Source organism: Pholcus phalangioides, unplaced genomic scaffold, assembly GCF_987345545.1.
Source record: "Pholcus phalangioides strain wild (caught in Gottingen) unplaced genomic scaffold, Ppha-v1.0 ptg000010l_1, whole genome shotgun sequence".
Lineage (NCBI taxonomy): Eukaryota > Metazoa > Arthropoda > Arachnida > Araneae > Pholcidae > Pholcus > Pholcus phalangioides.
The window spans coordinates 44,290,557-44,311,454 of record NW_028301603.1 but is presented as its reverse complement, the minus strand read 5'-3'; the positions used below and the strand labels follow the sequence as shown (position 1 = coordinate 44,311,454).

The window sequence follows — 20,898 nt, the reverse complement described above, 5'->3', positions numbered from 1 at the left end:
CAAAAACGCATTGGAATGCATGATAGGAAACCCCAACCTGATCAGCTGGAGGATAAACAAAGATGCATAAATGACAAGCCAATAATGGGTGGAAAAACTATTTAGCAATATTTTACATGAGGACAGTATGTCTATATGTTATATTTCACAAGTGCTTGAAGTTTTTGCCATCGATAGTTATGCACAAATTTAGTGACATAATAGAGCAGTGGCTGGATATTGAAAAATGTCATCGTGAGAAAGAGCAAAGAAATAAAACAGATAAGGCATAATGTGAGGATGTGTCTTTTAGAATCCAGTTTTACCTAAACAAAAAAGAAACCCACTGCGCTTTTATCCAGGAGCTTGAGTATATGTAAACATTACAAAAGCATGGTTCGTTCTGAAAATGTGTTGAAAATCCAAAGCACTCGTATGGAAGAGTAAATAATCCTTTGCCTGATATACAAACTCAGTTGTACATCAGATTTTGCAGAATTATATTATAATCTATATATAATCAGGTTGACCTTTTTAAATATAGAAAAAATAATCAGATTCATTTATACAATAATGTTAGCAGAGGCCTATATTTTAATATATGCCAGGGGTGGCTGCGACATTCTGGCATGTAAGCTGCACCAGCAAAATCACCCCAAACTCAGATTTGCCTCCGTCATAATATGGTGAAGCACTGACAATTCAGTGGTTAAACGTTTAACCTCCTTAACTAACAAAGCTCAGCTAATTTTCTCATTAACTAAGGTCAAACAACGGGCTGCCCTTGGGCTTTGTATTCCTCCACTTCATAAAACTGACACATATTCATTGTTTATCTGGTTACGTTTCCAGCTAGATGCAATGCATCAAAAACTACAATTTCTTCTGCAAATCATTTCATCCAATACATTCATAGTTAGAATTTTAAAGAATTTTTTTTCCTCACCCTTGACTTACCCCCCCCCCCCCCGCAATAGCAGCTACAGGTGGATGAACAGACACTAAAGGAATTTATCCACGCACCAGTAACTTCAAGAGATGTTTTATTTATTGGGATGAAAAGCTTGCCAAAATGAAGTCTACCCCATAGATCAGAGTTGTGCTCGGTTTGAAAGAAAAAAACCCTGAAATAAGTCACAAATTCAATTAAAAAAATTCACAAAATTTTTATCTAGTCGGGCAAGCCGTTGTCCACCCTTGATATATGCAATATGAATGCATAATGCCTCATGTAATATGAAACGTCTATACTAAAGCAATATGCTAGGCATTAAGATAAAAAATAAAGCTTTGCTTTGATAAAATTATAAAGGCATATCTGTGTAATATTGCATTTGTAAAATTTATGTAATCCACAAAGTATATATAGAACAAAAACTGCAAGGACACACTCAGTTGATATTAAATGCGTCTTCCTAAGTGTGACAGCCTTACCAGCAGTGAAAGAAAGAACTGTCGCCTCAGTTGTGATCATGTGACATACATCAGGTAGAATTAGTATATGCAGTACTTGTGCTATAATTTCTAGTCTATTCAAATTCAGTCAAAATTTATGCTTGTCTTGCAAAACACTCGTAAAACAAGCTCCTTCCAATCTTAAGTTTTACTGTAAATGGAAAGGGTCATAGATCTTGTACAGAAAAAATCAAGGAACAGTTGTGTGTACAGGATGTTCATTGAAGTTTTCTCCCAAAGTTATTTATGGCATCTGGTAAATGAATAGTTGGTTGGCAGAGAAGAGTATGTACTTTCATCCCTCAGTATTCACAAGGGTTACATTCCGGGGCTAATCGTGAGTATGGAAAATCTGTGAATAACACAAACCATGAACTTTTGTTTTTTCAGTCATCTCATTTCATCCACTTTGTTGCGGCAGAAGTAAAAGGGGGCATCCAGTGATTCTCTGCGACGTTTTTAAAAAAATATTGTAATATCTTGTAAAGAGTAACAAGGCTTCCTCTTTCTAAGTGTGAAAAACATACCATAGATGGGTCTATGCTATGGAAATAACCCATTAATGATTTAAACTTACAAAGCCTTTGCTATGTTGCTCATATATAAATGAACTTGCCTACCACTTCTTAATCTTGATCATCCATCATGCCGTATCACTTCAGTTTCAGGGGCATGAAGTTTGATTAATCCCTCCCCTGTTGATTTCTGAATTGCTCTTATTTTTGTAATTTGTTCATGTCCACCTATTTTACTAATGTAATAATCTCATTCATGGCCTTTCAAGCTGGCTCCGTAGAAATGAATGTGTCCTCGGGCACACATTGTGTGACCAAAAGTTCTTTCAATACAGGAAGTTCCCATCATTATAGCTTCCACAGCTCTACCAATGACACTAATGAAATTCATTCAGGACTTTAAGACGTTTCCTGCATTTTCATCATCATTGTATGTCTCCACAATCATCAATGAGTAATGTGTATAGCGAGCCATAATTGTTGGCAAAACATCCAAACAAGCCGCTGAATGCTAGATGTGGAGTTATAAGGCATATAGAGAACTTAAGCACCAAGAAAAACTTTTCGGTTTCCAAAAGGTTTAACTAGTACCACTCATATTTTATTCTGATACGATAATTAACACTGCAGCAGCGTTTTTGCAGAAAACTGGGTAGGAGGAGGCAGTGAATACAGAGGGCACGCTATAATCTACTATAAAGCCCTCCTCACGCAATCTCCAGAGGACTAGACATACTCTAGTTGCCTGACGCTACCAAGATTAATGCCAAACTCTTGAGACCTTTTAGTTCACCACCTTTACGCAACAATAGAGCCATTTTTATTAGTTCAGGGGATCCGATTTAATAAAAATATTCAGGATCTACATTCTAAAAGACAGTTTTATGAAATCCTGAATTAATGAAGTCAAATTTTTTTTAGAATTGGTGAGTGTTTAATAATTTTGGGACCCTGTTGGCCCAACCTTTAAGACAATGTGAAACTGGAGTAGCAAAGAGACTTGCACACAAGAAGACAGTCAATAGGTTGTGTAGGTTTTCTGGTCACAAATATCCCCATCTGAGAGATACCATAAAAATATATGTATTGGGTCACTCAGATAATGAGTCTTCTGAGGTATCTAAGCAACGTCATTATTCCAGTGTGAGGAGGGCATTAAGCTATTACAGTAATACAAGGGTGAAATGCACAACGAGGTGGCTGAGAAAAAGATGCCCATAACAAATATGGATGTCATATTTCTAAAGTACAGCAACCCAATTAAAACATGCAGTGGAACCTTGTTTATACGATGTTTGACTTCAGTCGCAATTGATTCCTATATATTTTAACATTGAAATGCATATATTACTGTGTGAAAGTGGTTCATCGTTGGTTGTGTCTGGATAAAGAAAGTTTGATTAAATTTCACTACATTTTATTATTTGTACTAGTGATTGTGCATAATTCTTAAACAGGGTTCATACAGTGCTTAAAAAGTCATTAATTTTCATTTCCTTTTTAAGGCCCCTTAAAATCCTTCCAGCTGTTTCTAAAAAAAAAAAAAACTATTTTTCCCCCCACCCTGGAATATTTCCTGCTAAGGTTGATGAGTAGTACTTGATGCTGAAAGTCCCTGAAAAAAAGGAAAAAAACAAGGTAGGAGAGATTTCTTTATAGGGATTTCAAGGCCACCCTGTAGTGGGTGGGAACACCTCTGCCGACAACCAGCGCAGCTAAGAGATAACAGCACCTGATTGGTCGGACTACAGTGGCCACACCTGCTTCTGATATGCTGAGAAAAACTGGAAAAGAAGATTGTTGTGCTGTCAAAAAATGTAAATAAAGTTCTATCATTCTTGCAAGAAAATGATGCTATTACCAGTAGTGGGAACTCTGCACCAAAATTAACATCTTGCTTCTAGTGTGTATTTTCGTATACTTGGAAACTCTAAATACTTTTATACCTGTCTTGTATGTACCTTAGGCCGGGATTACACTACAAAAGTTCGATAAAATCCTTTTTATAAAACTCGAAAAATCCAACCAATAAAGCTCAGATTACATTTGTGAAAATGCAACCGGTAATCTTATCGGTTGAATTTTTTTCAAATTTTTTTATAATGTAATCCCGGTCTTAGAGGAGAAATAAGTATTTCTCTTTCTCCTCTATAGAGTATGTACAATGACGCGCTCAGTGCATTAAATTCCCAGATTTTCGGAAAAAGGCACAAAAAAAGTTTTGTTTTTGCGTGCCACGAAACTTTTCTTTTCCAGGGAGCGTTTTATTCCTTCATACTTCTGCACCACCCATTCCTCCCACTTAGAATTATCCGAGAAAATAATTTTGAAGAGTAACTTCACTCTTCAAAATTTTAAGGGGAAGGTATTTTTAAAAAAAAGTTTAAATTTTTAAAAATTTTTCTTTTTTTAAGTTGTATTTTATCCTATGAAAACAAATGCTAAGCAAAATTTAAAAGATTATTTTTAGTCCTCTGCAAAATTTGGGGAATTTAAATTTTCCCGACAAGTTCCTGCTCTCGATTTTGTCCCCGAAAATCGGATTGGGTAACCGCAGCTCCTTATTCAAATTATTGGCCCCTCCAGCGTGAAACCCCTATCATATCTTTGATCGGATCGTACAGCTGAAGATGGTTACTCTATACCAGTGTTTCTCAACAACAGACAGCGGTTTCAGTTTTCAAAAATAGAAAAAAAGTCGCCACTGCAAGCAGCAGAAATTACTATGGTCAATCGTCATTGCATCAAATCCAGATGTTTTGTGGGAGAAAAAATTAATTTCATGAATAAAAGCTAGTCCGCTGAATTATGAGTTGATTTGTAAATTTTGCCAAAATAACGAGTGCTACATTGCCAAACATCGTGTTGAATGTCCTTAAATTTGCTCAAAACCAAGGAAAATTGAAAAACTTAATTTTAAAGAATTTGTGTATGTGTTGATCCACTTTGAACAAGAGGTGAATAAAGAGTTGCTGCAAATATAAACAATTTTGTAAGAAAAATCTTTGTAGGCTGTGGATTTTTATTTGGAATAATTGGGGGAGGGGGAATGAATATCACTTTTAGAATATTTATAATTTATGTGATGCTTTTACGAGTTATATTTTTGGCCGAAACTTGAAGGTTTTAGAACACTTTGGTGACAACAGAAAAGTATGTATGTGGATTGATTATTTTATGAATTCTTACGATGCTGGGTAACAAGCCAAAAGTTGTAATTTCTGAACCACTTCTACGTCTATATTTTTGAGAAGAGGGAAAATTTGTTTGGCAAAACCCTGTTAAATAAAGTTGGAAAATCTGATAAATATGGAAAAATTTATAACCCTTTTTTTTTTTTTGTCTTCATTAAACCAATTAATTTTTACCCAGACATATTTGTAATGAAAATTAAATTAAAATAAGTGTGAAGAAGAAATACACATTCATGACATCAGTCTTGCAATGTTGGCTTCCTTCACACATATCAAAAAACAAAAGTAAAATTATACCATTTTAATTCACCATCCTGGACCACAGTTATGTTCAGTTAAGTAATTAATTGACAATATATCATTTTTGACAACACAAGCTTGGGATTAAACATGATAAATTCTTCGTTTATGACCAAAAATTAATAAATTGGAATTCACCTGATTTCACTGTCTACTAACACAGAGTGAAATACATTTAAGACTGCAGATCGGGAAAGTTTCACTGTAGCAGCATATTCAAAGTGGTTTCAAATCTTAAAAACAAAATTTCTTTATTAATAAAAACCAATTTTATTAATTCCACACAATAATCGTTCAATAATTCATGACTATCCCATGTGACAAAGTATTTTGATTATATAAAAATTTATTTTTTTCGATAAAGATGACGACCAGCAAAAGTTAAAGCACACAACCATTGAAGCACCTAAGAGTTACGCCGCTCCTCTCCCACACGAGTTTATCAGCTTTTCTCTGCTCTGAAAAATAAATTCATCTCCATTAAAATCTCAACTTGATAGTTGTATTATGTTGAGAATTTGATAATAATTATCAAAAAAGTTACATGCATAAAAGCCGTATATACATCAGGGAGCTGAAAACTGTTGGTTACCATAATTTGTGTAGAGCTCCAAACAAACCATTTTTGTTGACATAATTGGTCTCAAAAGTTTGAGCACAAGATGAAACCAAAAACACAAATTTTAAATAATATTCAGAGGTTTTAAAGTGCAATCTTAATCGAATAAAATAAATATATTTTGGTGAACACAAAACTGAACTTTAGTTGAAACAATATTTATTTTTGGAGGGAAATCATTGTCTCAAATTTTCAGCACTTTATACAAATTTGAATGAAGACATTGTGTGAAATGGCGTGTTTTCACAGTAGTATAAAACAGGAAAAGTTTTTGATAGTGAATCAAAACGTCACAGTCATCGCAGTTCACGAAGATTTCCAGCATATTTAAATGCAAATTGGAAGGTATGACAGTTGGCCAAATTTCTAATGTTCTTAACTGATCAAATCATGATATATATCAAGTTCTTCAATATATGAACGTTTTTGATAGAAAACCGAGATCTGGACAGCCACGTGCAACACGTATTTGGACAGGCAGACTGGTCCCGAAAAAGGTGCCAATTCCCCAATGCAGAATATGCCAAGAAAACTGTGACATCACCTGGGGAGTCTGATCCTCTGTCAACGATGTTCCTGAATTCAACTCTGGCTGTTTAATCATCCTCAGAACATCTCACATGAGATCATGTAAGTAAAGAAAGTCGATGACATAGTTCAAGAGTGATTGGCATTTTGAAGGACAGATTCTACATGGATTGAAGATTTGGATAGTCAAATCAAGGGAGCAAGACATGGTGAAATTCAAACTTTTTAAGATCAACTAAATTTAAATATAATAATGTTAAATTCAGAAATAAAAGATAATTGTAATGAGTTATAATTCTAGACTCTTGTGTTTGCTCATGTGCCTATTTTTGATCCCAGTAGTGACAAATGATTTGTGCCCTAAGCACTCACAATAAATTTTCTTAGTTATGAAGTAGCCAGCATTGAGCCAACGGTCTAAACCAGACAAAGAATCTTTGTGGCATTTCTCATCCATGAGGTTTATAAGCGTGGAGAACAATAAACTCCTCTAAAAGGATGCAGTGTTGTTATCGAGAATGCTGGCATTCCCCTGAAACCCACAAATCCTGCAATAAACTCTGTGCTTAAGACATGTTTTTTTAAATGACAGGAAACAGCACTTAATTTTGGGATTGCATGTAGCTGCCAAGTCTCCTCGACTCTGAAATTCAGGAGATATAAGAATTTTTCGTATCATGATTGTAAAAAATCCCTACTTTTGGGGAAAAAAATGATTCCCAAAGAATTTACTTGGAAAAAAGTGTCTTTCACTTTTTACCACTGAAAAAATTATGTCACAAGTTAAAAGAAAGAACTGTCGCAAATCACAAAAAGAATATTTTATTTTCAGGGGGGGGGGGGAGATGAAATTCATCAAACAGCCAGCGTCATTTCAACCTTTTGGCATCTGAAGGTGACACGATGACTTGTATCTTTGACTAGACATCCTGTTAAGTCTGCTTGTCCCATTTCAGGCCCAATATCAATTTTTTTTTTGTTGGCAAGATTTGATTTGGGAGTAGTAATGATAGGTAATTTAACCTACTGATTGGGAATGATTAGCAACTTGATGCTAATCTGCGATGGTTTGGGCGATGTCATGTTTTTGCAGAGGGGAAAAAAATCCCTATATTTTTCAAAAATCCCTTTATATTCATTTTTATACAAAAATTTCGATCCCACGAAAAAACATCCCTAATTCTTATCCTCCACAATTGGCAGCAATGGTATTGTTTCAGGATTTCTTTGTGTTATGCTTAAACTTTTGAGACTGATTCAAATGTCTAATTTTATATCAAGAGAATCATTACTGAATTATTACTTGAGACTTTTCATGTGAATCATAGATATGATATTAAGGTATGTAATAAGAAAAAAAATATCAAAAGTTTATTTGCTATTAATTTCTCTTGGTATTAGTATATTCTTTCTTGTGCTTAAACTTGAGAAAAACTAGGCCTATACAGTGAAAATGACTGTGTTATGAATGGAAAAGGATTTTCATTTCTAGTTTGAGCACTTTTGTGGTGGTAGTTCATGTATTTCTATATGTTCAACAAACCTTGCCGCAGTCAAAACTGTACTACTACTACTCAACTGTACATGCACCTGGTACACATTCATCTACGGAATTTCTAACGAATTGGTACATGCTGGAATGTGAGCGTAAATGTGTTGAACCTAACGAGAAGTTTTTTTTTTTAATGCTTGTTATATGTAACGCTGTCAGCTGTCATCAATTTTTCCAACTGCGAGTGAAATATAATGACTGAATAAGTACCATTGTAAGCCTGTTGCTCTTTGTGGCAAGACAACAAGACTCTTTGTGTCTGTTTGCATTCGCGCCTAAAAGTTAGGAACCACAGAAAACCAACTTCAGCCGACCACCACTGTGGTGCCAGTGGGATTTGAACCCGGATCTCCCAATGCTTGTCAGTATGCTCACTCGACCACCACAAAGGCCATACTATCATTAGCATAATAACTATTTCTCTTTCTGATTTTTTATAATTTCTATATAATTTTCCTTTTTTCCTCCGAACATTCAACAAGTCACTTTTGAAATTGAACAAAATTTCATTCAATAACAAACTTTAACCGCTCTTTAAAAAACAAAGAGAAATGCTATTCAAAAAAAATGATATCTCATACTAACTCAAGATTTAAGTTTCAGAACCACATCACTTGCATGCTCACAGCCTACCACTCTGAGAAAAACCAACAAGTCATCACGCCGATAAAATCCGCCCATACATTCCAAGATACTATCAATAAAGGTTGACTCTTTGCATAACAGGGACCCACTTAATTTGAGAATTAATCAAGTGAAAAAGCCCCCCAAAGCAGAATATTTTTCATTGTTCTGCAACAAGCCCTCGGCGGACTAGAAATGTTCTGTGGTGAAAATTCCCATAATAGTGTTTTTTCTATACTTTTCTTTAAATTCTCTGCAACAGTACTGATTGTTCTGTGACATACATTGCAGTTTTATGCATATTCTGCTTCGGGTGTGAAAAGATGAGGGACTTCAGAAAATAAAATGTACATACCAGTTAGAAGCAACAGAGCTAAAGAACATGCCCCCCCCCCAACATTTAATGCCCACCCTGTGTAGTTTATAGAAATTTTGTGTGAATTAATCTTCTATCTATAGCAGTGCATGACAAATCCCAGGCACCAGGTGGTCATGGTGACTAAAAAATTAACATTTGCACCTGAAATTTTTTGTCTGGTTACTAAATTGGAATCTGTGGACAATACAAAATTTTTTGGAATTTATATCAGTGCATGCTATCAATATGGAAGGCACTCGCTGTATCTTAGAAAAAGTTAACAGAAACATTACTTTTCACTTGTTTTGTGGCACCTGAGAGCTGAGAAGAAAAATTTAAGTGTGAAGAAATTAACCTTTTAAGTCAAGGGTGTTCAACCCTTTGAAGAGTGCAGGCCACATTTCATTGGTTTGAAACTGTGTTGCGGGCCACTCAAGTGACCTGAAAATGTGCTGTTGGTCAATTAAATTATTTGTAAATGTGCCACAGGCCACTTAAATGTGATGCTTCGTTCATTTTTACAAAGTTTGTGGTCACAGGCCATATCAGATTACTCTGAGGGCCACGTTTAGCCCCCCGAGCCACAGGTTAAGCATGTATGTTTTGTGTGAAATATAGGGGTGTGACTACTTATAGAATCCAACAAAACCACCTATAAATCCAGGGTCATCTTAAGTCTGACCCATCCTTGTCTGACCCTCTACATTTTACAGCAGGAACCCTAGGATGGGGTCTTTCGTATGTCTCCTGGGTAGATTTTTCGTGAGTTCCACTATATTAAATTTATACTGTGAAAAAACACAAACTGATGAGAATAATATCGGGTGCCCAGGCTGCAGCTGTCAGTCCCACTCCTGTGAAGGGCCATGTCGGGGGGGGGGTCTCATGTCCATAAGTGACCCTCCAGTCCACCTCATGAGATTTTATACAGAACAATAAATTTTGAAGATAAATGGTAAATACTGTTTGTAGACTGTTATTTCCAGCGAAGTATGGGACTACAGAACATCATTTTGCCTAGGGGCCCATGATGGTGAGACTGCCCTAAATAGAACTCGGACTAGAGGGGTGTTCAACAAATTCTAGCCCAGAGTGGTCTGGAGACCAATGTTATTTACAAAATTTTTGGTTCAATATAAATTTACTGAAAAATCAATTCAATATGTAGAAAGAATCTCGCTTCTGGATGAGGGTCAAAGACCCTGGGTAAGACAGGGGAGCCACGAGAAAAAAATATGGTCCAAAAGGAGGCCACGGGTGAAAAAGGTTAAGAAACACTGCCCTAACGCATTTATGTTGTTCACTTGAGCTTGCTTTGTGTTCGTGTTGCCATCTATCTTCCCTTTTCTGAAGTAAAGATGGTGATGCTTGAATTTTTTTTTCATGTCGTGTGAGTATCGTGTTGTAGGTTTGCCTGCTTTCTATGGAGAGACTTTTTAAATAGGACACCAGCTTGCATTCGCGCCTCGAAGCTGGAAAACAGGGAATTTTTTACTGCAGAAAATTTTCAATTGGCTGTGGGTTCATTGCGTTGTCCATGTTGCAAAACACCATATACGGCTGTCGTAAAAATTTGTTGCACCTCATCAGTATAACTACATTCATCTTTTACATAATACGCTATGCATGTTTCTATATGATTAAGTTGCACAATAATTAATTCTGCAGCTGTGTGGTCTGCTAAACTTCATAAGAATCCACAGTGGATGTTGGCTGAAGTTTGATTTCTCTGTTGTTTTTCATCTGTGAGGTTTGAATAAAGGCGAGTCTTCCATTTGAAAAAACTTTCCACAGAGGGAAAACCAGACCTTCAACAAAAAAATTCAGACATCTGCCACTTTCATTTTGATGTGGAAGAAAGAAGGCAGCACTTCTTGAACCAAACACTTTGTAACTTGAACATCATAAATACATTTTGGCAGTGTTTTTCACGGTATTTATTCAACTCTCAATGATATATGAATGGAAAAAAACAATAAATTTTATTATTTTATGGGGGAGGGCATTAAAACTGACCTTCTGATGCTACAGAGGATCCATGGAGTATTGACTAATCTTCAACATTAAAGAGGTTGAGGGAAATTCGTTTGGAAATACCCACATTTTCTGGCGTGCACAAATTTGTTAGAAATTTCTCAAAGGCATGTTTACGAGATTACATGTATGATTTTTTAATTATTTCAGCAATAATAAATTCTGATGCAGCCATCTGATCACAGGTTAGATGGTAGTAAATTGCCTCTATGGACAGTGATGGGCTGTGTATGGTTATGGCTGTGTAAGTTCTTATCACATTTTCATTTATCAGTAACACGTGATAACTGTATTTTTCTTTTTGTTTGCAATAAAACCACTGTCTTGTTTTGTTTTTTAATGAAGTATGATAATGATATGACTCCATCGAAATAGACTATAAATAAAGATACAAGCAAATGGGAAGAAATATATAGTAAAGCAACTTACGCAAGGAAGTGAGGGAAACTTGAAAGAACGTCTTCGGGAATATCTGGTTGGTGATCGCACAAAGGTGATTTGCTATATTTCATCAGGTCATCCCGACTGTAAGCTATTTTGCGAGGCTCCGGTGGCGATATGTGTGGGGTGACCTCCTCTGGATGATCAGGTAGAGGGGGTGACGTTACAGACAACTGCTGCAACGGAAGCTCTTCCTACATTTCCAATGGAAAGTTACAAAATACGATACAAACATTCAGCACAAGGGAAAAAAATCCAACACCTACATTATCCCGAACGAAAAGAAAACACAGGGTGATCCAAAAGTCATGTAGCCTGTTCTAAAATATTTTATTTTTTAAATGCTATTAAGAAATAAATAAAAAAACAAAGTATTTTTTCAAAATGTCACAACATGTGTTCAAAATATGAGCCTTTTACATGAATGCAAGCGTGTATTCTTTCTGCCAGGTTTCTTGCCACTTAACCTTTTGATCACCCTGAAGTAGAATAGTCCCAATTTCATGTAATTTGTTCAGACAAGTGAAAAGGCATATTCAATAGTGTGCAAGAGTTAAACGTTAATATCCCAAGTATAACATTCTGTCTTTCTTTCTTACATAATAAGCATTATGTAAGAAAGACAGAATGCACTGTAGAGGATGAGAGGTTCGGCACCACTCATTCAATAGTGCAAATCTGCCAGTGTGACTTTCGTTTGTTTAAATAAATCACTGATAAAATGTATAAGAAAACATGAGTCAGGAGACACAGACACTGTCATATCACAAAATCACACTTCACAAAACTATGCTGGGTTATTCGTGTTTAATGGATTTATGCAGCAACTGGAGTAGTTGATGATCAGTAAATGCATTTGATGTGTAACTGTATCAGATCAACTGAAAATCCTTCACAAACAGTATCCGCCTTCTCCTCAAGCAATGGGATGTGTGCTCAAATGCTTACTGCGACTTCTTGTTATGAAAACATTGATTTTCCCAAACCTTGTTCTGTTTAATTCTGTCTAATGTCATCTGATATACTCACATCTCTTTCCATTCAACTCAATAAATTCATTAAAGCATTCAGGCTGCATTTGATCCACCCTGATGTTTTGGAGAAAATTTCTTATGTTGATCCATCAATGCAGACATTGAGATGCATCATTACATTAGGATATTTAAATATCCTAATGTAATGACTGTGTGTCAAAACTTACATTAGGATATTTAAATATCCTAATGTAAGTTTTGACACAGTCATTTGTTTACTGTGCAGTAGAGCCATCATATACATTGTTCGTTAAAATTATGTTGGAACCCATAATACTATTTGTGTACCCCTGCTCTCTATATAGGATGTTTATGAACTAATACAACAAACTTTTTGAGGGGTGACAAAAAAAAAAAAGCACAATGAAACAAACCCTTTCCATTCTAGAAAGTATGGGGGCACGCATGCAGTAGTTGGATGATAGAGGGTAATTTTGGCACAAACACATGGTTTGACGCAACTTGGAAAAGAGGAGAGGTATTTTAAAAAGACCAATAAGCATCAATAACTGCTTGAAATGACAAAATAATATAATAATATAGGTGCCAATTTGTAGGTGAGAGAAAGCTGTATTTGTCATAAAAAAGCAGTTTCATTGTCATACAAATAAAAGGGAAAATCTGTGATTTTTATGAAGTGCATAGGGTGACCCTTTTCCCAGGACAATGTCATATTTTACCTAATTATAGCTGTCTTCTTTTTTTCTTTTTCAAAAATCAGAGTCAAAACTTTGGTATTGAAATGACTTTCTAATAATGCTAATTAGGCAGTTGTGATAGACCAAATTGTGACATGAAAACTGTGTTTCAGGAAGAACTAATGGCTTTGCTCAAACAATAAGGAAGGCGGAAACCTTGAATACCACAGTGACTATTTATTCTGATAGCTTATCTAGTCTGTACGCTACAGATAACTCGCTTACGTCACACAGTATGGTAAGAGAAGCTGGAAAAGTCCTCCACAAAAACCTGAACATCCAAGTTTGATGGATACGGGCGCACATGGGTGAGTTGGGAAACAAACGGGTTGACCAACTAGCTAAGATGACAGCAATCACGAAAAAGTGTGACACCAGCGTAGCATTGCCATCGTCAGCAGCAAAAGCGCATTTTCGGAGGCACATGCTCAATCAGTGGCAGCAGAAATGAAGGCATGCTGATAGGCTGGGAAAAATTATTTATCACATGATACCAAAGGTCTCCAAGAAATGCCAGGTTTGGCATCGGGAGGCCATAATGTTCTTTAGTGGCATTGGCCCCTTTTCCCTAGCTTAATGCTTTAAGCGCATTGCTAATTGAAATTGTGTGTACAGCTTGGAAGATGCGCAGTTACATTATGCCATCGAACAGCCCACCTGAGGAACAAGTGCCGCAAATGTATGTCAGTGGAGAAGGAACATCAATTGCCATGCTGATGCTATGAGATGACTCCAACAGTTGATATATTTCATTGAGGTCAATGAAGATTCTTTGGTGCAACTGTCAACAGATCCAGGTGTGAACATGGCGAAGGGCGTAGCGAGGAGGGGGAGGACTTGGGGGTCTGGTCCCCCCCCCCCCCTGAAATGTGAGAAAATTACCAAAAAAAGGGAAAAAGATGGCCAAATCCATTGTTCTGTCACTTTGGTCCCCCCCCCCCGAACGAAATTTCTGGCTACGCCCCTGAACATGGCAACTTTGAGTCCACTTTGTATCCGCAGGTCGCTGCACATACAACAACAACAACTATCCGCTTCGAGTTAACACTTGTGCAGAAAATGTGACTGACTGGAACTTGATACTAGTATATTATCAAGAACTGTACCTGTTGTGATAATATAAACTCAGAATTTATTTATTGATATATTGTACATTTTTATTGATTTATTGCTGATTGTATACATGTGATTAGTTTTATTTAACAAATTTTATTTTGATTTGATTATATTAGCTGGAACTCACTGGCAATGTGCATGATTTCTCCTGCCCATGTATAAAAATTTGTATTTGCAGCCAGCAATGTAATTTTAATATTCAATAAATCTCTGGAAGCACCCGAGTTTCCATGGGACAATGTACTTAAATTATCCTGTGTGATAGAGCCTAGGTGTCTCTCCAGCAGTTGTGATTATACACATATACATATGAAATATGTCTATAACTTGAGCTTCTATATTTCTATTTCAGTTCTCTATAAAACAAGAAAAACTGCAAATACATAGTGCATAATAATTCTGGGGGAAAAATTCAAAGCTAAAAGCACGATTGAGCACAAATGTTATGCAGTTATATCATTTATTATCTCAAAACCAAAAGGTGATAAACGTAGCTCAAAAACATGAGCGTAACAAAAATATTCTGAACACCAAAATGACTATTCTTAGTCATCAATAAAACAGCAAAAAATGCTAAAAAAAAAAGGCGAGACTTCAGGATTAGTCACTTCATAAACAACTTGATTACAAAATGATCACACGTGGAGGAATGTTAGGTCAATATCAACAGGGATTTCCAAGGGAGCACAACAAAACGGAAAGGAACTTAGACGATGGAACAGAAAGGCATCAGTTATAAAAGTAGTTACTCACATTCAAAGAATGCTTTCGCACATTGCCATTTCTGAATGGTTCGTCCTCGGATGATGTGTCCAGAGTTGATACAGATGCTGTGCTCTCAACACTTCCCATCCATGAGGATCTCTGCAGAGAATTCCTAAAATGAAGTAAAAGGAACGAGTTATCAATTGTGAGAGTACTTCAACTCTGATAATTTTCATCACAATTACTTATATTTCTTTTTTTTATCCATTATCGAAGCATTTACTTGAATAAATATTGAAATACTGGATAATTACTTTGGCATGTATGTTTCGAAATTCATGGTATCAGATCTGTGTGGTGGTAGAATTTGCTCTGCCTGAAAGGTATATGTGTGAAGAAAAATCATCAGCAATAGAATCAACAGGAAAAAATTACAGAAATAACATACAGGTCACAATAAAGCTATAGACACCTGTAATTATACACATTTACATGATGTGTGGTACTTAGAAGACAAGGTGCGCTGTATAGTATAATGAAAGTCTGAGAGATACAAGTACAGCTTATAGCAAGAATCTCAGTATAACGAAAGACTTATGATAGTCAAAGAGCTAATGTTAAAGATACAAGAAATTATTGACATTACTCTGAAGTACTTACACAGGATTGACACAAAAAGTGCCATTTTTACCCCCCCCCCCCCTATATTCTCAGATTTCTTACTATACTACATCAATTAAAACAAATCTTGTTAATCATTAAGAATGCATATTTTCATATCACCTGTTTTCTCCTCCTAATTGCTCAAATTTAATTAAGTATTAATGAATAAACTACAAACAAATTACAAACAAAAAATGTGAATACTAAACATTTGTGTTTATGTAACATGAAAGGTCGTTGAGCAACAATAATTAACTCTGGATAACATTTTTTTTATACAAAGAAGTGCTTTTATTCATGAAGGCTCCCCTGCCATCGACGGGAATGCTTGGTAGCAACTCAGTATCACACATATGGTCCACAGACATCTCCAATTCACTAGATGTACAACCAAAGGGCCATTCAGCATCAACCAAATAAAACAAATTCTACTGACAAGATTGTTTCTTGCACAATTGCTGGATGTGTTTCCAACTTGCATGATGTTGCTTAATATAGTTTAAACACTTTTATTCTTTCACAAATTTAATGGGTTTTGGTTAAAAAAATGAGAATTTAAAATTTTAATACAAAAAATAAAGTTGAAAACCCATGAAAATACTCAGTGCAGCTTAGCCAAGTTCAACTCCCTATATTTTCCATCAATTTTTTCCATGCACAAAATTTAGAAATAGAGCAGCTTTCTTTCTGCATTGTATCTAGGGATTAAGTTCAAGAAAGTCTATATTTACCCCAAAGATCTTCTATACTTTTAATCACAGACTTTACCAGTAACACGCAACCTTTATCAGTAACGTGCATAACCCCTACCAGGCTATTTTTATTTCAATATCATTGAAACCGAATTTAATTTCTTTGATATAAATCAATAATTTTTCAAAATAATCATGTAATTTAAATCATGATCGGCATACCCTGTTTGGTCATTCCACTAAATTGTTTTGAGAATATAAAATTCTATGCAAAGACATTGCAGAGGATCAACTGCCATTGAGAAGAAAATTTTCATGACTGAGTATTTTTATTTTTTAAAGCATAACTGCATTTTCAAGCGCTATTAAACCCTGCATTTTCAAGCGTTAATAATGATGACATCTTTAATGATGAGACTTCTTTCAAATCTCTTTCTCTCTGCCAAAATAAACATATAAATGCCAATAACTCATATTACACAATCTCAATTACACACTCTCAATCTGCAGCATCTTAATAGCTTTTATCAACTGCAGCAATTCGGCTTATAACAGACAAAAAAAAAATTATGAAGATTTAATCAACAGCTGGTTAATGTGAGGATAAATTTAGGAAAGGAAGGAAATTCAACAGTTCTTGCAAGGAATTCAATCCACATCCTCTCATTCGCCAGGTGAGTGCCCTAGATTGTAGCCTAGGAAAAATTGAACTACTTTGTAGTAAGGAAATATTGAAATTTGTTACCTTTGTACTACAAAAGCAACAAATTTCAATCTTTCCTTAGAGGTCGTGTGTACTGAACGGGATTGTACATGGATGGTCTGACTTGACTCAGGTCAAAGCTCACAATTGCTGACACTGCTAATAAGATGGTGACTTATCCAAGGATGATGTCACTCTCTGCTGTAGATAAAGATTTATTCAACAGCTGGCTGAAGCGAAGATGAATTTTCTTTCTTTCCTGCCTAAATTCCTTTTCACTTCAGCCAGTTGATTAAATCTCTGTATGGATAGTGGAGAGTAATGTCATCCTTGGATTTGAAAAAAATAAATAAAAATTGTAGCCTAATCGACCCACTGTTCAGTAACATCGGCATGAATGGAGACTCATCATATTTGGCAAAGTCCATCTTTCATTTATTAGTGAAATGGAACATTTTGTAGCAATTCAGCCCAATAGTGATTGGCAACCATGGTGATATAGTGTATATATAGATAGTATTTCATACAAATCAAAAGCATAGGAGAAATAAATGTTATGCTCTCACAAATTACCTTATAGACTCCAGATTGTTCAGCAAAATGCTTTGTCAGCACATATTTAGAAATCTAGAATTGTACACAAACTATGAATATACACATATATGAATGAACCAACACAAAATATAAACCTTCAACTCTCAAATTACGCAATCAGTCAGAGACATAACTCTGCATTTGCAAAAGAAAAAATAATTTCCCCTATATAATCATTAGGGATACGTAAATTTCGCAAAAAATTTTTTTTAATCAGAAACTTTGCATTTATTTGCGAAAAAAAAAAATTCAGATCAGAAATTTTGCATTTATTCACAATAATGAATTCCAAATGAAAAATTTCACTTTCGTACATACACACACACACGAAAAACAACTTGAATAAATGAAACGGTTTAAATCAAAAATTTCGCATTAAAAAAAAGTATCCCTATTTTCTATTAATTTAACCTTATTTTTCAAATGCTTTTTATAGCATCATTTTCCGAAATCCAAAAAAGTTGCATACACAATCGGGTATACATATAACATAGCCAGTGGATAAAAAATATGGTTGTGAAATCCTTAAAATTTGTCCCATTCACGTCTATACATTTTTATCTCTGTTATACCCTGCTTAAAACACGCTGTGGATATAACAAACCAAAAAAAAGATGGGCTAAACCAACAAAAATAATCCAGATATAATACTGCAAAAAAAAACCAGGAAAATATAGTCAAAAACAGCCTTTTATGGACAACATTCCTTGTATATATGCGAGTGATATCTTAGACCTAAAGTTTTTCAATAACTGCGAAAATACGTGGATGGAATAGTTACACTTCTTAATCAACAGATAGCACGGAATATTATAATTGACAAAATTTAGCGCCACCTGTCGATAATAAATACAGTCGAATACCGTTATAGCGAAAATCTTTTAACGAAAACTTTTCCAATCCTTCAAATCAATTTACATAGCAACAATGTATTGTACAATTTCGGTATAACGAAATGAAAAATCTATTATAAAGAACTCGAAAACAAGTTTAAACAAACGAGTCAATCTCCATCTACTCTTTCAACGTTTTTGAAAAAAATCAGACGAAATTGAAATTGTAAATTCAAACAGTAGTTATTGGATCTCCTAGGAAAAAGATCTAACTTTCAAATTTACAAGATGTGGATGCAGCTGTCTTTACCTGCTTTCAGGACATTCGTTCCCGAAATGTGCCAGTTACCGGTCCACTCATAGGTGAAAAGGTTTTGGAATTCGCAAGTGCTTTTGGATGCGAAAAATTTCAAGCAAGTGGCGGATAGCTGAATCATTTCACAGAACGGTATTGTGTGGTAGCAAAACAGATTTGCGGAGAAGCAAATTCAGTTGGTATGGAAAATGTGAATAAATGGAAAGCTGCTGAAAAATAGCGAAAGTGATAAAGTCATATAATCAATCCGATGCATTCAATGCAGACAAAGGTGACAAAGCCGGAATCTTTTTCCAACTGTTACCCAACGAAACTTTGACATTTAAAAAAACAAGAGCATTTGGTGGCAAAAACTCCAAGTGACCCTTAACTGCTTTGTTTTGCTATAACATAAACAAAACCAAAAAAAAGAAAAGTTATAGTAATTGGAAAATTTGTAAATCCATGGTGCCTGAAGAACGTGAAATCACTGCCTTGTAATTACAAATCAAGTTAAAGGGCTTGGATGATAACAAGAATTTTAAATGAGGGGCCAGTAACGTTTTATGGAAAAATAAAGCGAAAAAAATAGAAAGATATCCTGCTTCTCTCTTATCGGCAATTGCACGGCCCACATTGAATTTTCAAAATTACAGTGCATTCACATCAAATACTTGCCTATTAACTGCTCGTCTGTTTTGCAACCGTTTGGCCGATGCATAATTAAGGTGGTGCAAGGAAAATATACACAACTGCTATATAAACGTAAATAACTATTTTTTCTTTAAAATCAAATTCTGCTACAACAATTTTTTTTTGCGCATGTTAAAAATCGGAAATTCCTTTATAATGAAATTTCGTTATAAGGAAGTGATTCCTTCAGTCTCTTGGAGTTCGTTATAACAGGATTCGACTGTATAACTATTTTGGAAATAAAATTTTTGACATTTAATAAAATCCTGTCTTCCTGTGCAGAACTATATCATCTATGCTTTTCGAATTATGGAATTTTTACTTGTTTTTATAACTTTATGATCTTTTTATTGGTGGTCTCAATTCAAGTTGAAATTGGTGGCTAATTCAAGTGTGTTATTAATTGGTGAATTCATGAACATCAGTGGGATTATTTTTTCTGAGTTTTTCAAATGCACAATACTGTCAACTTTAAAGGGAAAAACTATTAGCATAAACTCAAAAAAATCATTAACATTTCAAAAAATATCTGCATGTTGTGTTAATGACATAAATAAATCAAACTTTGAATTATCTAAAATATTAGGGGGGGGGGGAATCAAATTAAACAGGTAATTTGACATTAAATTGAACAGGAGACTCAAGGAGAGTTCCTGAAATTCAAATTATTCAAAAATTTTATATAACCTAGTTTGAATTAGCCAAGTTCCCATGTATAGAAATATGTCTTAAGTATAAATAATAGAAAATGCCAGAACATTTCTCTTTTCCTTAGGTTTTTCATTATTATTCTTGGAATTGGAGGCAGGAGGGAAAGCACTATCAGGTACACAAAATCAGAAAAAATATTTTCCTAGAAAAAATGTGACACTTTACAGAGGATTCAGTGATTCAAATTGTGGATCAGTGAAAACTTAAGAACCACTTAACACTAGAAAGACAGATCACGAGAGTATACCTAGAAAGACAAGATGGGGTCAAAATGACCCCCCCCCCCCCCATAGTTTTTCTTGCAATTTTCGGATACCTTAATGTTTCAAATCACGGTATATCATTTTTAATACATAAGTAGAGTTATAACACAAAAAACAAAGGGTGAAACCAGTGATTTGTTAATATATTTTGTTTTTATCTAGCACTCAAAGCATTTTGTACAAATCACCTCTCTCGATGCACTTTTGCCGCACACTGGTTTTTTGCATTACGTACGAGAGATTGAGGTGTTTTCTTATCTTTGCAGTTCCTTCTTACTTGGCATTTCTGTCATTTTTTG

At 35.0% G+C, this 20,898-nt stretch overlaps 1 protein-coding gene across 4 annotated transcripts in view; it reads right to left on the bottom strand.

The window, feature by feature from the left end:
• Positions 1–5,684: 5,684 nt before the first annotated feature.
• Positions 5,685–20,898, bottom strand: part of mxt (Eukaryotic translation initiation factor mextil) — a 62,727-nt gene continuing 47,513 nt past the window's right edge. For all 4 annotated transcript variants that reach the window (XM_089238513.1, XM_089238514.1, XM_089238515.1 and 1 more), the window contains 5 exons: positions 17,784–17,837; positions 15,467–15,528; positions 15,201–15,324; positions 11,588–11,793; positions 5,685–5,901 (listed from right to left, as the gene is read on the bottom strand). In XM_089238513.1, the coding sequence (XP_089094639.1) occupies positions 5,886–5,901; positions 11,588–11,793; positions 15,201–15,324; positions 15,467–15,528; positions 17,784–17,837 (462 nt within the window). In that variant the 3' untranslated portion in view covers positions 5,685–5,885. The remainder of the gene's footprint in view (positions 5,902–11,587; positions 11,794–15,200; positions 15,325–15,466; positions 15,529–17,783; positions 17,838–20,898) is intronic.